This window comes from Neolamprologus multifasciatus, chromosome 2 (genome assembly GCF_963576455.1).
Source record: "Neolamprologus multifasciatus chromosome 2, fNeoMul1.2, whole genome shotgun sequence".
NCBI lineage: Eukaryota > Metazoa > Chordata > Actinopteri > Cichliformes > Cichlidae > Neolamprologus > Neolamprologus multifasciatus.
The window spans coordinates 36,179,310-36,197,102 of NC_140440.1; the positions used below are offsets into that span (position 1 = coordinate 36,179,310).

At 41.6% G+C, this 17,793-nt stretch overlaps 2 protein-coding genes across 9 annotated transcripts in view; one reads left to right on the forward strand and one right to left on the reverse strand.

Moving 5' to 3' along the window:
* The window catches only part of atp8a1 (ATPase phospholipid transporting 8A1), a 111,761-nt gene extending 111,241 nt beyond the window's left edge, over positions 1 to 520 (reverse strand). For 6 of the 8 annotated variants that reach the window (XM_085130793.1, XM_085130788.1, XM_085130823.1 and 3 more), the window contains exon 1: positions 123 to 519. In XM_085130793.1, coding sequence (XP_084986919.1) covers positions 123 to 171 — 49 coding nt within the window. In that variant the 5' untranslated portion in view covers positions 172 to 519. Of the gene's footprint in view, positions 1 to 122 lie in introns of all 8 variants that reach the window. The other 2 variants (XM_085130802.1, XM_085130787.1) reach the window with 1 other exon arrangement.
* An 8,778-nt stretch (positions 521 to 9,298) lies between these two features.
* On the forward strand, positions 9,299 to 17,263 carry grxcr1a (glutaredoxin and cysteine rich domain containing 1 a). Its single transcript, XM_085131488.1, has 4 exons — positions 9,299 to 9,860; positions 10,872 to 11,111; positions 11,213 to 11,278; positions 13,787 to 17,263. The coding sequence occupies exons 1-4, from the start codon at positions 9,459 to 9,461 to the stop codon at positions 13,964 to 13,966; spliced, it is 888 nt and encodes a 295-aa protein (XP_084987614.1). The 5' UTR covers positions 9,299 to 9,458; the 3' UTR covers positions 13,967 to 17,263.
* Positions 17,264 to 17,793: the final 530 nt, after the last annotated feature.

Genomic DNA, 17,793 nt, shown 5'->3' on the forward strand with positions numbered 1-17,793 from the left:
TTACTGCACTTCCACAGAGCTGTCGGCCGGCCTTCTAGCGAGGAAGAAGGTAATAATGTAGAAGATATTTTTTCTTCGCCTGGTCTCGAAAATATAAAACAGATAAAAACATTCCTACGTACCCTCCGCCCGAGTACGAAGATCAGACATCGTTCTCTGGACGGGCGGCATCTCTCCACGCAGAGCCGGGCAACGGCACCTGTCAAGTGGCCGCGGTGTTGGTTCTGCCCCCTGTGTGTTCTGGCTGCTGCTCCTCAACCGTCAAAGAATTTCAAAATTACGGCTAAAAAATCAAAATCTCTCTCATGCGGATCGAGCTGATGCGCGTTCACTGCTGATGAGAGATTTACATAAGGAATTGCCAACTTTCATTTCCCGGTTGGTGACAGAACCACGCTCAGGAGCCCACCGCTTCATGCATCCCCCAGCATCTCGGTTCGCACGGCGGACTGAAGCCGTCAGACGCCCCCTGGTATAGTAAGAGTGGACACGGACTAACCATGAACTGAAGTGAGGGGGACGTTGCCGCTTCACATTATGGACTGTACCACTTGCAGAAATAGGAGGGGTTAACACATTAACATAACCGTAATTACGCCTTGGCTAGAATTAAAAGAAGTAATAGAAATAATATTTATCTGATAATATCGAGAGGCTAAAGTGCTGTACTTCAATCCCCGTCGCCCATAATCATTAAAATGCTAGACTATTTTTTAAAATGGCCTTGAAACTGCTGGTTGGCGTAAGCACATCCCCCCTTTGCGGTAGACATACACATGTTGGGAGTTGGCTTATTAGAACAGAATCATGTTGTCGTGTATCAAACGTGGTTTGACACCATCAGCAAATAGAAATCACTATTTAATGGACCGGTATGCATAAAACTACAGTAGGAGATTTTGTTTTAGAAAACAAAATTCATTTCCATTCATGGAAAGTCCCCGTTCATCTCTATTATCTATTTATTTATTTATTTATTGCAATACACGCCACTATATCTGTACATCTGTCGGTACAACTCACCTATGTTTGATCCCATTTCAATCTAAATGGGATTGATATTACAAAAAGCACATATTTTTTCCTAATTACTTCTTGTTTTTTATTGCTGTTGTTAATGTGTCACTTCTCAGATAAGCGTAATTCAGAGCACAGTGGTTATTATTTAATAAGTATAAATCGTGGCAAATAAAGATGAACACTGAATACTGACATTATGAGAAACAGAGTTGGTTACAAAAGCACTGCTGGGGTTAAAGCTTACCCCCATGCTGTTAAGTATCATTTTACAAGATTACACATTGTTAGATTTTATCAGTGGTTAATATTTAACAAAAATCATGTGCTCATAAAAGTTGGTTTTCTCCTTTTACTCTTGCTTTGTTTTTCTCAATTAGAGGCACTCAAGTGACACATAAGCTTTACAGTGTCATTAATTACATTTATGGCCATTTTATTCAATGTGTGTGTGATGATTTTGTGGATTTTGCTTTTGCAAAAGTGACCCTAATCCTATTCAAATAATGATGAAACACTGATATCCAGGAAGTGTTCACTTTTGAATCGCTAAAGCAATAAAAACTGTCTTATAGTGACAGAAATAAGATGTTAATATATTGTACCACACATGTATGAAGTAAAGGACGTGTTTGAATTACTGCACTGCACTTTCCGTTAAACGCAGGAAAAAATGCACTGATAAAGAACTGCAATCAATCTGCAAGTCACTCTGATACTGCAACAGTTACCATTATTCACCAGCATACAATATGTACGCACAGCAAAAATACACATGGTTCATCTATACAGAGACTTTAACAAGTCATGAGGCTTTATCTTCAGCATAATCTTTTGCAGAGAAAAAGAAACTGACAAAAATGTCTGTATGGATTGGCCACTCTGGCACACGGGCGTTGTGTCAAAACTAATGTCTCTGATCAATAGAAAAGTCCATTTTTCTTTACAAGTACCCAAACTAATGAAATAAATTATCAGTCATCTCCACAATAAGCAGTTCTTGGAAGATGTAAAAATAAACTCGTGCAAAAAAAGCAACAAATGAAAGAGTTTTGAAGTGACAGATTGGTGAAAACACTGTCAAATATAACAGGATCAAACAGTTGTAAACAGACCGTAGTATAAGTCACCGTGTTATTATGTGATTATTGTCTAGAGATGAGCTCAGCAGAAGATCTAATCCAGGGTGACTTACTCTAGCTCTCATCAGAGTGTCACTACCTGTCATGAATCTGCTCTAACTTGGACGATCGGTAACCTGAAACAGGACTTAAAGGACAATATACATGCAAAAGAACGAGGCTGTGGTGCCTGTCTGCTGTGCATACAGTAAATCAAAGTGGGTCCTCTTCCCTCTGCAGTTGGAATGCTAATCACACTGGAGACGGCATTCGTACAGCACCAGCACCACTGCAGTTGCTTGAGAGAACTGCAGATACACTACAGCTGTCTGATGTCTATTTCTCACCAACAGTATTTTCAGTTCTTTTTGTTCCAGCTGAGAGATTCAGTGCACATTTTCATCTGATCTAAAACTCTTTGATGGGGATGATTCAGGAGACTCTCCTCCTATTTTTATCCATATTCCTGTATAAATGAAAATCATTTTACTGTGGTGGGGATTAGAGGGAAATGAGATTATACTTCTACATGTTCGGCTGCACATCTTCCACAAAAAGTATGCAGACTGTGTTTGGGGGGGTGGGGGGGGGGTCACCTTCAGTGGCACTGTAAGTCCTCTTCTCAGCAGGAAAAAAGGCAAAACAAAACACACAATGTTTTGCATGAGGTCAAGATGAACTACATCCAAAATACCTGAACATCTTCACCACCTCCTCCTCCTCCTTCTCTTACTAGAGAGACACATCTCTCCCAAAGATTTCCTTTCTCTCCCCCCACTCCTAATTCAACATCAGCTCGCCACCATAGGGATTTGGCTCTGTAGCTCCCACGGTTGCTAAGCAACAGTGACAAGAAGCCTGCCTCTTCGATTATGTGTGAGTTGCTCTGCTTTTCTGTCTTATAGCACATCCAGTCCAAACAATGAATCATTCAAGCAGCCGTCCAAATTTGTACCACCGTCGAAATCTGTGTCAGTTTCAAACGGAAAGAGTTATTTGATCCGTTTATTTATATCTTTATCAGAGTGACCTAAAAAGACTTCTTTACTCTTTTGATAAAATATAGAAGTGTAAATATACCTACAAGGAGAGTGTCTGAAATTAAAGTAAAGAATCATAGAATTAATATTTTAAATCAGCTATAAGTTACCCACTAATTTAAATGTATTATTGCAACTAGCACGACTGCATATGGGTGCCATGGTAAACCAGCCTGCAGTGAAGTAAAGCTAGATCCACTGTTGCCTAAGTGCTCTATGGAAACTGTCACCAACATGCTCTAATACATGGTAAATGGTAAATATCCTGCATTTGTATAGCGCTTTTCTAGTCCCTAAGGACCCCAAAGTGCTTTACACTACATTCAGTCATCCACCCATCCACACACACATTCACACACACATTCACACACTGGTGATGGCAGCTACATTGTAGCCACAGCCACCCTGGGGCGCACTGACAGAGGCGAGGCTGCCGGACACTGGCGCCACCAGGCCCTCTGACCACCACCAGTTTCCCCCACAGTAACACAGTGGGGGAAACGATTATCTGATCAGTTTGCTCAACTACAAAGAAACGAGCAGTTTCTCGTTTTTATTGTAGTTTCATTTTAATTGAGAGACAGAATATCAACTAAAAATCATGAAAAAACATGTTACAAACAAAAGGTCATAAACTGAGTTGCTGTCATTGAGTGAAATAAGCATTTGATTCCCAAACAAAAAATTAATTAGTACTTGTTGGAGAAACCCTTGTTGGCAAACGGTGTAGTTGGTCACCAGGTTTGCACACATATCAGGAGAGATTCTGGCCCATTAGTCTTTAAAGAAACTCAACACTTTTCTTGGCTGTCACTTGGCAACTCAAAGATTCAGCCACCTTCAAGGATTTCCTATAGGACTAATGTCTGGAGACTGAGAAGGCCATGATCTTAATGGGCTTCTTCTTTAGCCCCTCCTTTGTTGTCTTCACTATGTGTTTTGTGTCGTCATCATGCTGGAAAACCATCCACAAACCATCCTCAGTGTTCTGGCTGAAGGAAGGAGGCTCTTGTCTGAGATTTTACACTATGGACCCATCTATTGGCACGTCAGTGCGGTGAAGTCGACCCCAAAGCCTAATTTTTCCACCTCCATGCATGGATCATGTTCTTTGGATCATACTCAGCACTTCTTTACCTTCTAACACAGCAGGCTGAGTTAATGTCAAAGTGCTCGAGTTTGGTTTCATCGGGCCACATCACTTTCTCCCACGCCTTCCCTGAATCATTAACACGTTCACTGGCAAAGTCCTGTACTTGCATTCTCGTGGAAGGTCTATAAACGTGTCCTTGATGTCCTCTGACAGCTCTATGGTCTTGCCTATTAAGAGGTTTATCTATAATAGATTGATTGACTATAATCTGTGCACCACATGGGCACACAACTAGAATTCTGGCTGGTTTGTAGGGGTTTAAATCCTTATTTCACTCAGTGACATGTAAATCAATTTATTACTTTAATGCGATGCGTTTTTTCTGGATCTTTGGTTGATATTTTGTCTCTTAACAAAATTGGAGCTTGTTCATTTTTTTTTAATTGAGCAAACTTAAAAATTTAACAGGGACTTAATCTCAGACTTTAGCTTTTAAGTTTTCATAGTTTTTCTTTTTGCTGAAGGTCATAAACTCTGATCAGTTGAAATTTTCAGTTTTCTTTAAAAGCCTTTTTCTGGCTGAGGTTGTTGCAGTGTTGCTCTACCAGCAGACCCCTTTGATCCAGATTGAAATACAAATATTGGAAAAAATGCGATGAGATATAGTAAAAGTCATCGATATGGCCCTTAGAATAACAGTTTGGTGAACCTATTTTTTAGCCCTGTGATCGACATCAGCTTCCAGCACGCTTTTTGGTGAATGAAGACTTTGCAAGATAAACACGGCCACGTAAAGATGATGCACAGCCAGCTATAGAGTTTGGCTAACTGACAAAACTCTGATACAACACTACAAACTGTTCAGAGAAATGTTGAGCAAATGCATTAAAAAAACATGCGGGAACAGGGCTGTCCCTGGCTGCTGCTGAATATAACATGACAACTATACAAGTCCTCGCTTTAACTTAAATCAGAAGCACCTGATAAGCCCCAGTAACCTGTCTCTAAAAGCCTCGCTGTCACTTTCCCTGCATCAAACTAAAATGAATTTGTAGTGTCCTCCAGAGATAGCTCACCAAAATCATCCTGAATAACCAGCTTATAGATGATGATGTGTGTAAGCCCCTATCTGGGGGCTCTTTGCTTCTGCAGGAAAATACTTTGAGCCACTTTGCTGCTGCCTAGAGAGAAACTACTAAGGCAGCTTAAACCCTGCAACACCCTCACTGGATCCTGTCCCAGAAGGTATTAAAAGGTATCGTTGCTCACAGTGGGTGATAAAAAAGAGGATATTTTCCTCGCTGGTATCTTCACTATATTTGTGTAAATAACCCAAATTAGGAGGAAATTAAAATCTTTGTAAGAGTTACATCCTTACACAAAGAAAACTTGTTGAATGGACTGTCTTTCACTTTAATTAAAGTTTTGTGCTCTGAAGCAATAAAAAGAAAGTTGGGATCCACTGATTTCTCTCTTTTGTTTGTAAAAGCTCTGGATGAAGGTTGATGGTTTGCTGAAAGTTAAACTTCTGCCTTCCCAGGTTACATCCGTCCAACTCCTACACGCTGGTCTGGAACATTTTTTCATCACTTTCTGTCAGAATTAGCGCTCCCTGTGTGAAGACAAATCAAACCAGGGTGATGGATGCAGCCGTGCAACCTGCAGCTCCATCTTTCAGTCCTTGCCTGCAGCTCTTGAGGGCGTGATTGGGCAGTGGGACATTTAGCTGTAATTAAACTGCATTCTGCCCCCTTGTGGATGTTGATCTCTAGTCGGGGAAGGGGAAATGGTTCATTGGCCAACCACTCACCAGTGGTGAGTCACTGCATAGTCATTTGACCTGCTCACTATAACTGATCATATCTGGCGCACAACTGTAGGAGTTACAGACAATCTCCAACGTAGTTTTTCTCTCTGCCATGAGAACTCAGTCAAGTACTGCAGACAAACATGGAAGGAAATCATGCTGAATATTCATGTTTATTCAGGACGCATGAAAGACATTTTTCACCCTGCGCCGTTTGACTTTTCCCACTTAGCAGCAGGCGAGCCGACAATCAGCAGTGAAATTAGAGAGCGTTACAGTATTAATGACTTTTTTAATGGCAGCAGAGGTGGCTGCTGAGGTTATATTAGTGCTGCTGATGAGCCAGGCTGAGAGATAAGCTCTTCAAGTTGAATAGTCTATCACTATCACAGTGCTCTCCTGTCTAAATGTGGCAAAGTGTGATAAAATGGCAGCTTGACACAACATGGCGTGGGCATATTTAACTGAATTTCAGACAGGCCTGCCCCCTTCCTGCCTTTAAGGAGGCAAAAACATGTTAATGTGTTTAATTAATCTTGAATCTAATATTGTAGTGCCTCTTTTGTTGGCAGGAACCCACAGAGGACTTTTTTGTTTCAGCTGAAAAGCTGGTGTGTAGACACAGTGGTGCTTAAAGGCACAAACAAACAATTCAAATGAAAACTTTATGGAAATGGGCCTTTTATTACAATTAAAAGAATAGTGTTTAAGTAAATTCAATTCAATATTATTTATACAGCATCAAATCACAACAACAGTCGCCTCAAGGCGCTTTGTATTGTAAGGTTGACCCCACAATAATAAACACAGAGAAAAACCCAACAGTCATACGTGAGCAAGCACTTTGTTGACAATAGGAAGGAAAAACTCCCGTTAACAGGAAGAAACTCCGACAGAAGCAGGCTCAGAGAAGGAAGACAGAATAAAAGGCTGTGGAAGAGAGACAGAGGTTAATAAATGTGACCTATATAATGATTGTAACCATAAAACTCAGATTTTGTTGAGAAATATTGCTAAAAATGATGAATTAGGACAAAAACTCTGATCTGAACCAGGACCTACTTTCCCCAAAATGAAGTTCAAATCCAATTTTTATTGCTGAACCTGTAAAATATTCTGTAAAGTTTGTAAATGCCCATTTCTAATAGTCCCTGTGTCCTCTGCTGAGTCGGTGCTGTGTATGTTTTGGGCTGTAGTTAAATGCACGGTGAATATGTTCTTAATAATCATTTAACACTGTTTATGTGGGACAATAAGATCCTAACATGAAAACAAAAATGTTACCTCAGTTAAAAAGACGTCTGTGACTAAATAAAACCAGATTTAATAATGCATGTTTAGACCAGTGTGAGACACAGAGAGCAGTCTGGTAAGTAATCCTACATGTGGACAAAACCTTTGTCTCCAAGAAAACACCACAGGTTCCTCTAACTGACATCTCCACGAGTCTGGAGTCAAATGACGCTAAATCCAAGCTGTTGCAAGGGCTGCTTTTACCACCTGTGCTCGTTAGCAGCGAGAAAAACTAAAACCAACTAAAACGGTTCACACACATGCCTCGAGTGAAATATCAAACCGACCTAACTTGGAAAGAAAACATGATCGAAAGCCATCGTGAGAAATGCAGGTTTTCAAGACACTTACGGGTGAAAGTCCAGGAAAGGTAATGATCAGAAAATCTTTATCTGTTAGCAGCAATAATTTACAACACAGGCCACACTGTAACAGCTGCAGTGATGTCCTTTAATAAAAGACAGTTTAAGGGAGAGTTTGGATCAATAAAAGCTGGAACCAGAGCCAGAGCCAGCCACAGCCTCGGGATGCCACTAAATATTAGTTTGACACATTAGATTTCACAGATGGATTTTCTCCAGTGATTGAAATGAGGTGGCATAGAGTGTGTGTGTGTGTGTGTGTGTGTGTGTGTGTGTGTGTGTGTGTGTGTGTGTGTGTGTGTGGTTGCAGCTCTCACCTGAGGGGCCAAACTGGAGCACTCAAACAGAGTGGTGCTGTCACCGCTGCAAGCTGATGCGTCACATCTCCAGGGACCCGCTTCATCACCTGTGACACAGAAAAACTGGCCGAGACATCTCAGAGGACACGTTGCTGTATTGAGTCACCGTGACACTTTATCGGTCTTCCTCTTCTCTCTGCAGGCGCTCAGTGAACGAGGAACATCCACCTCGGTGTCACCTCACGTTAAGACGGCAGAAAGGCTCCAGTATGTTACTGAAACTGGGGTGACGCATTTTTCAGAATAAGAGCAGAACCTGGCCTGTGAAACTGTGAATACTTGCAGAAATACTGTGTGCATCTGAATCCTGGTTTATCTTCACATTTACATTTGTTACTTTCTAAATACTGTTTGATTTAGTCTCCTATATGCAACTTTGGCAACTTGCTCTGAGTCTATTGGGCATTTCCACTGTAAAACATTAAGTTTAAACTATACACAAACATATAAAGTAAAAAGGTGTGCTTGAATAAAGTGCATTGTGGATTTACTGTTAACACAGTTCAGTGTTAAAAGAGTTCAGAGAAACCAGAACAACTGTGAGGCTTCAGATAATAATGTCAACATGCTTGCAGCATCTGCTGATTAGGATGTTTGCTAAAGTTTTTAAGTGATGTACTGTTGTGTTAGTTTAATGACTCAGTGTTTGTTTAAGCACAAGGTTCGTCTGAAAGAATTTTTATCTTCTTTTCTCTTTTTCCCATTAAAAAACATTTTATTTTTAAATAGATTTACATAATATTGGCATAAGAATAGTCAGAGAGATGAATCCTCTGGGAACCCCGAATCAGTTTATCCAGCAGTTACGATATCACTCTCTGGACAAAAGGTGTGAAAGACTCGATCAAATGTGTGTTTGGGCTTTTTTGCTGGGCACTTGTAGTTGTTTTACATGTTTTGCATGTGTATAAAACCAGAACACAACCCTCATTAAAGCTTGTGGGAAGAAAACTGTAATAAATCTTGAAATATAGGCTTATCTGATGCAGAAGTTTCCTCACAGCTGTCATCTCATCTCAACAGGGGAAATGTTTGTTTGATTAAAGCATATGAGGTTTTCTGTCAATGTGCTGTTGAAAACTGTGTAAATTGCGATGAATAATTCAGAGACTACTATCATTTTACTTGAGACTAGCCTGGTAGGTTGCCATGGTAGAAATGCATGTATTATTTACAGGTTGTGTGGCTGTTAGGCAGCTTACAGGCTCTCAGTTGTTTTTAGATCTGTTCAAGCTGCGAGGATTAAACGTGGTAGTAATCCACGGGAAACAAAACAGTGTGTCTGAGGCCTACATTCACCTCCGCATGAGTACGAAAGAGCTGGACTACAGTGCTGTGGACCATGTGATGTGGCAGAGGGGTTACGATGGAGGGGACAATGGTGACGGCGGGACAGGAGAAGCCACAGAAGCGGGTGAGGTTCCGCGTGGCTTCGGGGAACAGCGGCCGGGTGCTGAAGGAGATGTTCAAAGATGAGGGGCCTTCAGACTCCCTGGATTCAGACTGCACCAGCAGCTCTGACGCTGAGCGAGCCAGCACCCCCTCTACAAGTGGAGATGCACACGGACACATGTTTGGATACCTGGGCTCCGAGCTGGACAGTGAGAACGAGCCCGACGACCTGCTCGTGTACGCGGGGGCCACCAAGGACTGGATGTTCACCACCAAAAGGGTCAACATACTCAGCAAAAATGGGACTGTGAGAGGTGTCAAGCACAAAGTCAGCGCAGGTCAGACGCTGTTTGAAAATCTCCCTAATTCCAACAGTGTAAGTACGTGTGAATGAGCCTGGGTTCATCTAATTCATTTAACTTTGTTACTCGGACGGTTTTCACACGAGTTCCCGTCGGCGTCACGTCTAGTTACAGGAAGGGGCGACATGTGTGACCAGGATGAAAGCTTAGAATAGAGGACAAGGTCACCGAACAATGAAAGATTGATGATGCATTTCATTATCTGTTTCAAGAGAAACTAATCAGATTAATGAATTCTCAGAACTTTGCTTTCTAGTATTACTGCGCTGTTTGTTATGCTGAGGTAACACCTGGCCCGTATATTGATGCAAAAGTGAAAGAAAGAAGGTCATCTCTGCCAAACTATGAGGTGAAGACACAGCGTGACCAGACTAGATTATGTTGCTTATCCCTCTTAAGTGAGATTATCTTTCTCGTAGAGTGTGGTTCAAACGTGAATCAAGGTAGAACAGATCTGAGCCCGAAGGAAAAGTTTCAACACGTACACGACTAACTCAGTCTATAGTTTCAAGTTCAACAGAGGACAATCAAAATAAACTTTGACCAAAAAAGTTAATGCTGATAAAATAAAATTGCTGTATTGGGCAAGTTTCAAGTCTCCGAAGTGTAAATTTATTTCAAGGCTGTAAAAAGACTGTAATATACAGCTTTGTGAAACATGTACCTATTAAGTAAAAAAACCTCATTTTGGGATTAAAACTCCTTGAAAATGCTTCATTTGTTTCCTCTTCATATTATTCTTCCTTATTTAATAGCAACAAATTCATGAATGACCAGTTCAGTGTTTGTCAACATCAAGCACCTCTACCTGCACCTGAACCTTTTTAAAAAATGTGTAGCTGATGTTAATTTCTTGAAAGATTCTTGGAAAATGGCACCAAGTATGTGTATATATATCTACACAACACAGGACATATCACTACATGAGATGCAGTACAGATACGGAGTGTTCAGAGTGGGATGGATGATCCACACATGGTTTGAATAAAACCTAATCATGTAACTTTATTTGTGCTTCCTCGTAGATGGATTTATCCCTGGAGTTTGGGCGGATAGTCATCTACACTACGAGTTTCCGTGTGGTCAGGACGACGTTCGAGCGCTGCGAGCTGGTTAGAAAGATCTTTCAGAACCACAGAGTGAAGTTCATGGAAAAGAACATCGCGCTGGACAGTGAGTACGGGAAGGAACTGGAGGCGCGTTGCAAACGTGTGGGAGAACCTCCTTCGTTACCCGTCGTGTTCATCGATGGACACTACCTGGGGGTCAGTTCTCTCCACTCCTGCATAATATTACCTGAGATCAATGTATGATACATCTGCAGTGACTTAATTAAAGACGGAGGATTAATCTTTTTAACCGGCAGGGTGCTGAGAAGATACTTGGCATGAACGAATCAGGAGAGCTGCAAGATCTTCTGACAAAAATTGAGGTTAGTTCCTCTCAGCGTGCCTCAGAAATCACAATGTGCATAAGAGATTTGACTGTGAAGTGAACTGCTTAATTTGGCCCACACAGATGTTACATTATTTAAATGCTGCCTTTTAGATTTGCCTGAATATGCAGCACGTATAATATTAAATCTTAAGGTAATCACATTTATAATGAATGACTGCATTTCTTTGGTTGAAAGCCACTGAGGTGAACACAGACAGATGCAAACAGCAGCACAAAGTTCCCGAACTAGCAATGCCATAAATAAAACACAAGTAAACTGTAAAACATGCATGCACATCAATAGGCAACCATTAATAATGGAGGTCCTGTTATTGATTCTTTCAAACACATCAACAGCGAGCAGATGGATTTGCAGCACAAACTGAACATGTACGAACCATTACTGCTTCACACTGAGCTGCAGCTCATTCACTCGGCTTTTTTCAGGTCAGAATTTGGAGTACAAACCACAAACAAGTGAATACAAAGCAGTATCATGACATTTAAGCCATGGATACAGTCACTGCATGGCATTAAACAAAAGTATGCAGCTCCGAAAGGTCACGCATGCAAAGATTTGTCCAGAACTGACCACTGACATGGCTCGATTCATATCTGCAGCTCTGCAGCTGAGCAATCTGGAAAGGAAGCTGTGTTTAAAATAATATTATTGTGCTTATTTTCCTTCTATCAGACCCTGAGAAAAGAAGGTTGTTAGCTCTCACGCAAGCATTAAATATAAAACTAAAAGCAGGAATAAATTGGCAAAAACTCTCCTGCACAGGAGAAAACAGCAAACATGCCTGTGTGGGCACAGAGGTGGCATCTGTGGGTGAACTATGGGGCAAGCTAAACCCACACTTTCTGGGCCCCTGCATACATCTGCTATATGTAAATCCACTATGGGTTGCCCACAGAAACCCATGTGGCCCCACGGAGTCCAGTCCTTGTGGGGCCCAGAGTAGTTTTGCTCTTTTGGACAGCCAAAAGGAAATTCTTCTGGGCTGTGTGGGTCTGCCCACAGTGCTGTCACGCGGGCCCAAGGGGGCATGTTTGCTGGGTAAAAAACTGTATTCATATGTTGCTTTTCAAGAAGAAACATCCAATGGAAGAGAGTCTGACAGCTTAGGAGTCACAACCTAAAAAGCACAGTTTTGTTTTGCTCTTAACCTGGATCGAGGTGCTCCTGACAAACACTTATTAGTGACTTCAGAGACCTTTTGGTTTCATATTGATCTAGTAGTCATTGCTAAAAGCTCAGGTTTTGTACAAGTTAGACAAAAAGGACATGCAGCAGACCTAACATTAGGTAGCAGTCTAAACTTCTTCTGCAGATGCTCAATCACATTGGTATCTGCAGCATGCGAACACTTACAGCTATTTCTTATTGAGCTGGCTACTTGGGTTTTAGTGATAGGTGGGTTGCAAGCAGTGTTGGTCAAGTTACTTGAAAAATGTAATCAGTAACTAATTACTGATTACTTCCCCAAAAAAGTAATCCCGTTACTTTACTGATTACTTATTTTCAAAAGTAATTAATTACTTAGTTACTTAGTTACTTTTTAAAAACACAATTTACAACCTGAATAGGTGATAAAGTGATAGATCTTTCAGCCCAATTCTACTTTTTCTGCATAATAATCATACCGACTTGAAGAAATTAGTTTAACATTTAAACCTATTTTCTGCACATTCCAGCACATAAAATAAAATATTTGTGTGTTTACACTCAGTCTTTCAAATAGATGCAAGTAAAACACAGCAGAAAATAAATAAAGTCACAGACTAGCGGTCCTGTTGCTCTATTTTCACCTGTAAAGCAGGAGTGAGGTAGGCGGAGGTTTACCCTGGTGCAGGTGTGCAGCGGTCAGTGGAAGAATCCGTGAGTTTCTCTGTGAGTTTCCCATTACGTCGTAGCTACTCGGTGCTTGTTTGGAAGTTTAGGGGTTTTTTGCTGTAAAAAGAAGTTTTCTTCCCACGCACAACGGACACTAATGTTTTTGTCACTTTTTATGGAATCAAACTCAAAGTAAGGTCAGTACTTCCACGCTTTAAACGCTGCACGCTCATACTCTCTCTGCACTCGATATATGATCCATTGTTGATCTGCACACAGCTGTTGTCACGAACGTCGCACTCGCTTACGTCACTGTCATGAGACATTCTCGCAAAAAATCACGGTTTTAGTAACGCAGTAACGCAGCGTTCCTACGGGAAAGTAACGGTAATCTAATTACCGTTTTTGCAACAGTAATCCCTTACTTTACTCGTTACTTGAAAAAAGTAATCAGATTACGCGTTACTGTCCATCTCTGGTTGCAAGTGTGCAGGCCCAAAGTTTCCCAGCAGACTGTTGCATCGTATTAAAATGAATATTGTTATTTATGTCAGGTGTCAGTGTGTTTAATGTTGCCTGCCTGGTGTCATTTTATTAACGGGTAAGTTCTTTAGTGGTACTCAGTCCTGTTTGCATTTATTATTTAAACCTGTCTATCCATTTCAGAGGGTACAGCATCCCCAGACGTGCCAGTCCTGCGGGGGCTACGCCTTCATCCCGTGCCCGATGTGCCATGGCAGCAAGATGTCTGTGTTTCGTAACTGCTTCACGGATTCCTTCAAAGCCCTCAAGTGTACTTCGTGCAATGAGAACGGCCTACAGCCGTGTGCGAGCTGCAGCCAGTGAGGGTGTAAAGTGCCTGAAATGACATCACTCCTTCTTTCCTTGGGACCCTACAAAGGGACTGCAATAATACAGCAGGACTCTTTCTCCAGGGCCATTGTTAGCAAAGAAGATTTGAATTTGTAATAAAATCTGTGAATTCATGGATTTCGGTTTTGCTCGTGTGTGTATGTTAAAGCATCATTTGAAGGTCACAAGTTCAGGTTATTGCAAAATCCTGATTCAAAGATCTTTGTTCGATTCTCTGAAGGCAGTCAAACGGGTCCGCTGAGGAGTCATGAACTTGCTTCCTCTCTTGCAAGCCTAAGCTTGTTAGTTAATTAGTGAAGAGGCTCCTTCATTAACAATGCTCTCATTACATAATCCCATATCAGACAGAGTCCAGGATAACAGACACTCAGCACCAGGAGTGAAAGTCAAGCGCTCAGTTTGCAGCCAGCAGAAGGCAGCAAACTGGAACGTTGTTTACAGGCAAGACTGTTCAAACCTAACATTAAAAATTCATACACAGTACTGTGCAAATGCTTCAGGCACTTCAGATGTTTGTACTCATGGCAACATAAAGAATCACCTGAACGACTGAGAACATGGAGTTCTGTAGGAGATGCTCCAGCCATGAAGTCTGTGTATTGACATTAAACACAGTTTACCTGTGTATACTTTGAAGTTACAGGTATGGAGTTTCTTACCAAGAACAATATATATATATTTTGGGTAATTGTCATACTGGCAAACAAAACGACGACTGAGACTCAGGTTTGTATCTTACAAAGTCGTGACACATCCTTCTTTCTTCATGATTCCTTCACCTTGATGAGATTCCTGGTTCCACATGCTATGCAGTGTCACCACAGCACACTATTCAATTCAATTCAATTTTATTTATATAGCGCCAAATCACAACAAAAGTCGCCTCAAGGCAGAGAAAAACCCAACAATCATATGACCCCCTATGAGCAGCACTTTGGCGACAGTGGGAAGGAAAAACTCCCTTTTAACAGGAAGAAACCTCCAGCAGAACCAGGCTCAGGGAGGGGCGGGGCCATCTGCTGTGATTGGTTGGGGTGAGAGAAGGAAGACAGGATAAAGACATGCTGTGGAAGAGAGACAGAGGTTAATAACAGATATGATTCAACACAGAGAGGTCTGTTAACACATAGTGAGTGAGAAAGGTGACTGGAAAGGAAAAACTCAATGCATCATGGGAATCCCCGGCAGCCTACATCTATTGCAGCATAACTAAGGGAGGATTCAGGGTCACCTGGTCCAGCCCTAACTATATGCTTTAGCAAAAAGGAAAGTTTGAAGCCTAATCTTATCTTTCACTGTGAGGACAGGGTTCTTTGGGTTCTTTGGGTTCTACACATCTCCCTTCTTTCTCCAAACACAGCAAGGCCAAAGTGCTCTTCTGATCACCTGACCAAAGGATGCACTTCCAGTATGCATACCCTTTCTCTGGTTGTCCTTAGCACACTTCAGTCTGGCTTGACGACATCTCTTCTGCAGAAATGGAGTTTTCTTGGTCTGCCACCTCGCAGTCAACCCCTGTGAGGATTCTAGCGAGTCTCTTCTTTGAGACAATTCCACTGGACTGAGTCACACACGAGCATGTTTGCAGCTGCGCTGGGGTCTTCAGACGCATCTCTCACTAGTTTTATTCCCAGAGTCTTTGAAGTCTTTCCTTTCCCACCTCTGCCAGGCTTCTTCTGTACTGTGTGCTTCTCTTTGAATTTCTTGATGATGATACTCACTCTAGTTCTTGACACTGACCTGACTTGACCCTCAGTTTTAACATTACACACAGTAGTTTGTGCTATGGCTCAATAAAAGGGTCAGTTTTTCAATAATATTGACCGTAGTCATTTTTATATATTAGGAAATAATTCTGTTATTGTGTACAAATCAAAATAATTCCTGCTTCACTTCAACCTTATGTTAAACCACCTTTATTTTATCAGCTGCCCAAAAGATTGGAGCAGTTTGAATTTCTGTGTGGATCCTTTAGATATGCTGACCTCATTATTTAAAGCTCTGGCGATCCATCACAAACAATAGCTTATGTAGCAACAGGGTTTGTGCTTCTCGTGTTTTTACTATTCTAGTCACAGAGCTGAGTAGATGATTAGTGGAAAAATCAATATCAATGTTTAAAAGGTTTCAGAGGGCACTTTTACAGCCCATCTGAAGGTGTTTCCGTATATTTACTGATGAAAAATAGCTGGAAATTTGAGATCTGTGATCTTTTTGTGTCATATTCCATATTACATACATTAAAACAGAATTTTATGAGATAATCATTTTGCATCAGTTCAGTGTAGATGCCGATGTAGAACCAGTTCCAGGCGTTTCCTTTTTACAAAAAGAGCACCCAGTGCCAGAAAGGCTTCCTTCCCATGATTGCTGGGTTAGAGACTGTTGAGGTCGGAGGCTGTGGGAGGGGTAAGAAATTATAGATAAGCTGGTTCTGGTTACCATAATTTTCTGCCCATGGTAACTACTGCAATTTTCCTCACATAATTTAAGGTTCTTAAATCTTTCAGAATATAAACTGGTTTTCAAAAGGCGCCACAGCAGAACTGGCTCCACACGGCACCGTCGTGATATCAGTACAACTAGGCAGGCAAAATGTAAGCAGACGTAAACCTCACCCATATTCAATGAAAGCATTTTTAATTACATTTTTGTGCAGTGCTGATAAATCTACAAAACCCTCAAGTTGTTCAGAGAACAGACCCTGTTGTTCATATATATATATATATATATAAAACCTGATATTTTTGGCTGTGAGCATGAGTTTATTTGGCAGTAAATCAGATGCACTGGAGCCTACATGTTAAGAGACTTGGGTTCAGCACAATCAGATGGTGCTAACAAAGAAATCTGGATAATTCAGCCCATTGAGCTCTTGATGTGCACACGTTTTAACAGTCCGACGTAATGCAGTGCACGTAAGCCTTTCACTAAATTAGCATGAAACTAAAAGACACAGCTCAGTGGCGGATCACATGCAGTCCTCGCAGTTTCGTGTTTTTAAACGGATGATGTCATTAGTTGGCTGCCATCCACGGGGTCAGGGAAACGCAGTGCCCGAGCCGCACAGCTCTCTATGCTGTCATAGCCCTGTACAATGCTGCTTGAACATGATTAGACAAGGCAGCACTGTAAAGAGGCTAAAAGCGTAGAGCAGGGTGATGATGATCCGCCATGAAGACTTTTCGTGCCATCATACGCGACCTGGATTATTCTAGATGCTCCCGCACCTGTGATTGAAACAGCAACCAAATCGATCATTTGGGGGGGGAACACACATTTACGCACACACACACAGTAGGCCCGCGTAAAAGCAAATATATAGTGTTTCTGCAGGAGTAATGAGAGATGATTACAACGCTGCGTTTGAGAGTAATGGGTTTCGGGGTTTTGTAACCACAGGCTTGTGGAGATGGAGGAGAGGCTTCATGAAAATCTGAGACCCCAACTGTGCAGGTTAACTGCGCCCCCATCTGTGGGTTGATGGGCGAGGGGGGGGAACAGGATACATCGAAAATAATAACATAAAGCAGCTACATTTTTTTATTTTCCTTTTTGTTTAAAAAAAAGGCGCCGACAAGATCTGTCTGTAAATGCCTGAAAGCGGCGATGTGGCGAGCAGGAGGCTGCGAGGGCTGAAGATCTCTGTGCTGATCTCCAGACAAGACAAACGCTCCTCGACGCAGGTTTCTTTCCCCTTTTAATCAAAATGAGCCAATTCAGCCCGAGGATCTATTTCTCTCTCTCTAGCTATACATGCACAAGCGATTGTCTCTGTTTGAGGGGAGACATGGAAGGAA

Excerpts from the sequence above, each read along its gene's own strand:
- grxcr1a (XM_085131488.1), top strand. The coding sequence starts at position 9,459 with ATGGAGGGGACAATGGTGACGGCGGGACAGGAGAAGCCACAGAAGCGG. Across the intron at positions 9,861-10,871 it reads ATCTCCCTAATTCCAACAGT|ATGGATTTATCCCTGGAGTT; the intron begins GTAAGTACGTGT and ends GCTTCCTCGTAG. Across the intron at positions 11,279-13,786 it reads ATCTTCTGACAAAAATTGAG|AGGGTACAGCATCCCCAGAC; the intron begins GTTAGTTCCTCT and ends TATCCATTTCAG.